This window comes from Nannospalax galili, unplaced genomic scaffold (genome assembly GCF_000622305.1).
Source record: "Nannospalax galili isolate Female #2095 unplaced genomic scaffold, S.galili_v1.0 scaffold72, whole genome shotgun sequence".
Classification (NCBI taxonomy): domain Eukaryota; kingdom Metazoa; phylum Chordata; class Mammalia; order Rodentia; family Spalacidae; genus Nannospalax; species Nannospalax galili.
This window is the reverse complement of record NW_008336933.1, coordinates 6,470,649-6,474,916: the sequence shown is the minus strand read 5'-3', so window position 1 is coordinate 6,474,916 and position 4,268 is coordinate 6,470,649. Positions and strand designations below refer to the sequence as shown.

The window sequence follows — 4,268 nt, the reverse complement described above, 5'->3', positions numbered from 1 at the left end:
GTTGTGTGGTATGCACACCCCCACAAGTATGAGAGAGAGAGAGAGAGAGAGAGAGAGAGAGAGAGAGAGAGAGAGAGAGAGAGAAAATGAATATGCCCCTAGCACAGTGCCCCATGGAAGCATGGTGCATATCGTGTGTCCTCCATCCCTCTTGGTCCCATCATTTTAAGTCTATGCATTACTTCTTGTATAAACATGAAATGTAGCCTAGCTGGAGGATAGATGGGGGTATGTCCCAAGGTTATATTGTCCCTGTCCCTGTTTCTCTTCCCCTGTATCCCCTCCTCCTTCCCCTTCTGTCTGCTTCCCAGTCAGCTATGAAATAAGCAGCTATCCCCCATGGCATGTTCCTGCTATCAAGATGTCCTGCCTAAACCCATGGGACCAAGCCGTGTAGATTGAACCCTCTGAAACCATGAACCAAAATGAATTCTTCTTTCCTTAAGTTCTGTCTATCAGACCTTTCATCCACAGCAAGTGAGAAGAGTACTTCGTCCCCTTCCTAAGGACATCTAAGCATGTAAAGTCAAGGTCAGCTTGCTGTTCTTAAAGCAGAGATTTAATCTGTCAAAGTTTAGCTGTTGGATGGCATCTAAGTAGTGAGAACTGCTGTGATCTTCACTATAGTGAGGAAAGCCTACCAGCATGAATTCTGGGTACCCAGGGTAGCAGAGTTCAGATAGAAACTCAGCCCACAGTGTCCGCTGAGCACCATCAGCCACGTAGACTGACTTTCTTCCACATTGTGATAAATCTCTCACCAACTTTCCTACTTTTGCTCCAGATTACACTTTAGATTCGCACTTTCTCTCTTCTCTGCCTTCTTTCCCCATGTTATGGTGATTTTATCCCAAGCCCCACTTTCCCCTGTCATAGGTTCCCATTTCCTTTTTTAAAGAATCTTTGGCGACAGGGTCTCATGTAGCCCAGACTGACCTCAAACTTGCTGTGTAGCTGAGGATGACCCTGACCTCCTAGACTCCTAGTTCCACCTCCCAAGTTCTGGTGTTATAAGTGTGTGCTACCATGCCTGGCTCCATTTACTTTTTTATGAACCCCATCCTTTAAAAACAAAAGAACATAAGCTCATTCCAGTGCTCTCTACAGCCATGTCGTGCTCATATGGCATCTGTCGGTATCTCTATTACACATCCTTCATTATTAGGTGCCTGTTGCATAATCAAAGCTCTGTATACAACAATTGACCCTCAGAGGTGATTTTCTTACATAGGCAAGTATACTCTGCCCTCCCACTTCGAGCCTCTCTCTGGATCTTGATCCTGGGGACTGCCATTTGAAGTCTGCCCCTGACACGAATATGTCCACAGCTTCCTTTGGGACTGGGGCTGCTTTTTCCCACAGAGCTGTTTGTGCTGTCTGTGTTATTTCTGGATGAGGGTCTTCTGTGACCTTGCAGAGTGGAATTTATGTCTTTCTGCATCTGAACTTCAAAGCTTTGGACTCACAGTCCCCTCTTGCTGTTTTCCATGAACACCCCTTGTCTCCCTGTTCTGAGTGGTTGCCCCAGTCACAGGGGGGTAGTCTGTCCACAGGGAGTATGCCACATCCACGTGGGGGAGAGCTTTAAAGAGGGCAAGCCTGAGGGCGGCCCCCACAGGCTCTGCTAAGCAGCTGAATAAACTCCCTGTCACTCTACCTACTGTTTATACTTGGGAGAGATGACAATAGAGTTCCCTTCAAACTCTGAGCTGCCGTGGAAGCAGGAACAAGTTTGTTTCCCATCTAAGAAATCTAAGATTTTAACCTCATGTTTCCTTGGCCCCACAAAAGGATTAGTAAACTAGGGATGACTTTCACTCATTTACCACAGGTAGTCTTTGGTAATAATCTCAAAAGGTAGTCCTCATGGAAACCTTTTTTGAATCAGAGCTAAGTTCCTTCTCTTGTTCATTCAGTAAATTCTCACACTCGTTAGCTGCAATCTTGGCATGATCCTGACCATAACCTCGTATCAGAGTCTTAGTTTCCCAGATGTAAAATGCAGATGACTCTACTTTAGTGTTTAGGATTTTTAAAAAATTAAGTAAAGCAACGTAGAAGACAGTGCTTTGTAAATGTTCGCTATTAGTGTTTGATGCTCCTTTTAAATCAGATTGAGTAACCTTTGTCTAAAACACATGGGACCAGAAGTATTTTGGGTGTATGGGTCATTTGTGTATGTGTGTGTGTGTGTGTGCATGCGTGTGTGTGTATAAAATGATATAAATGAATGAATATAATGAAATATCTTAGGTGTAGTTTCTAAGTCTGAATTCAAAATTCATTTTTTAAATGTATCTTATATACTTACTCTGATGGCATTTAAGAGTTTTGATGCAAGAAGCACCTTATTTTTATGTATTATTTATATTGTGCATATGTTTTCATTTTCGTTTCGGTTTTTTGAGACAAGGTCTCCCTGTAGCCCCTATTGACCTGGAACTCATTATACAAAGCAGGCTGACCTTGACCTCATAGAGTTTCACCTACCTCTGCCTCATAAGTGCTGAGATTAAGTATGCTACCAAGTCCACATGTGTTTGGTTTATGACACGAGTGTGGAATTTTCCACTGTGCCAACAGATTGGAGTTCAAAATGTTTCAGATTATGAAGAATTTTGTTTTTTCTGTTTGTTTGTGTTTGTTTGCTTGGATCTTGGATTTTTGAAGGAGGGATGCTCAATTTGTAGTAAGGTTTCTGTCCCTGTACTGCAGCAAAATACATTAAGCACCAGAGGATTTGAATCTTTCCATGGCCAAATACACTCCTCCTTGTGGTAGGAATCCCAGGCCGCTTCATTCTAGAAGCTCTGAAATGTGAACTCAGAACCCTTTAAAGCTGCCATCCCCTACCCTTGACCTCTCATGAGATGCGAGGAAGCAGAAAGAAACCCACATACCATCTTCTCAAAAGCTCTTGGGTTATGGTAGTTGAAAACTGAAAAACAGAAAAATATTCCTTATAGTGGGGCACGCTGGAAGTCCCACCCCCAGCCACTATAGAGGCTGAGACAAGAGGATCATCTGAGCCCAGGAGTTTTAGGCTAGCCTGGGAAACATGGTAAGAGCTTATCTGTTGAAAGGAAGGAAGGAAGGGGAAGAGAGAGAGGGAGGAAGGGAAGGAGGGACGGAGGGATTTTTTTGAGGGAGGGAAGGAAAAAAAGTCCATCCCCTTGGTCCTTTGGCCCACTGGAAGGAAAGGAATGAAAACAAAAAACAAAACCCACCATGGCCTCCAGCTGTGTTGGGTCCAGCTTTAAAATCACTGAGAATAAACCCCAGTATACACAGTATATAGTCCAGGCACAGAAGGCTGCAGCAGTCACCCAGGACCATTCAGAGGCTTTAACCAAAACAAACAGGCAATGACTTAGAAATATCTTCCTCCTTATTTCACCAGCACTAACATGGCAGTTTTCAGGTCATGATTTTTTTTTTAATGTAAGCAAATCACAACTTTGCAAATGCTTCCAGGAATAATGATTTTAATCTTGTCTTATACCTAAGGCTCAGTGCCTCCTACTTTCTTTTTAAAGTTCATTAACCATAAATCAAACTATTAACAAAGAAATAGCATCACAACTAAAACAATCAGTCATAAAATGAAGTAAATGTTGAATAAATGAAATAATGTTTATTTGTAATTTACCTTAATTCCAAGAAAAGATTTGGTGTGAGTAGCCACAGCTGTTGGCGTAGCTGAGGCACCTCCTGATAGTTGATGCCCTGTGTCTCTTCTAATTATATCATGTCTGTGTTCCATGTGGTATGCAGAGCCTGGTCACACAGATGGGCATGCTCTAACTTCAACATTCTTTATTCTAACAAGACCCGACACAGTAAGAATGAGATGCAGAACAGCACGTGATTCACTGTGCCATTTTTTTCTATCTTTCAGAGACTCTGACCTCTTTTTGTTGGACACCCGTGTTGTGTGGGCCTCAGAAGAAGGATGGCTAGAATTTGACATCACAGCCACTAGCAATCTGTGGGTGGTGACACCACAGCACAACATGGGGCTCCAGCTGAGTGTGGTGACCCGAGATGGTAAGTTGTGACTTGCATGCTGCCAACATCTGCCCCCATAGCCATTTTCATTCATTTCCTCTCTAGCAGTTATGGTGGAGCCATGGTTTGTAGTCTAGCCCTTGGCTCCAAGATGACTTTGTTTACTGTTTCCTCATGACTGTGTTGAAAACTAGAACATTTCCCTGATCTCTCCTAGGAAGGACTTGGAGATGCTCAGGCTATGACCCCACAACAGTAGC

The 4,268-nt window shown here is 43.2% G+C and overlaps 1 protein-coding gene across 1 annotated transcript in view; it reads left to right on the top strand.

The window, feature by feature from the left end:
• Bmp6 (bone morphogenetic protein 6) overlaps positions 1-4,268 on the top strand; it is a 180,290-nt gene that overhangs the window by 160,926 nt on the left and 15,096 nt on the right. Inside the window, exon 3 of the mRNA XM_008831637.3 lies at positions 3,899-4,047. Coding sequence (XP_008829859.1) covers positions 3,899-4,047 — 149 coding nt within the window. The remainder of the gene's footprint in view (positions 1-3,898; positions 4,048-4,268) is intronic.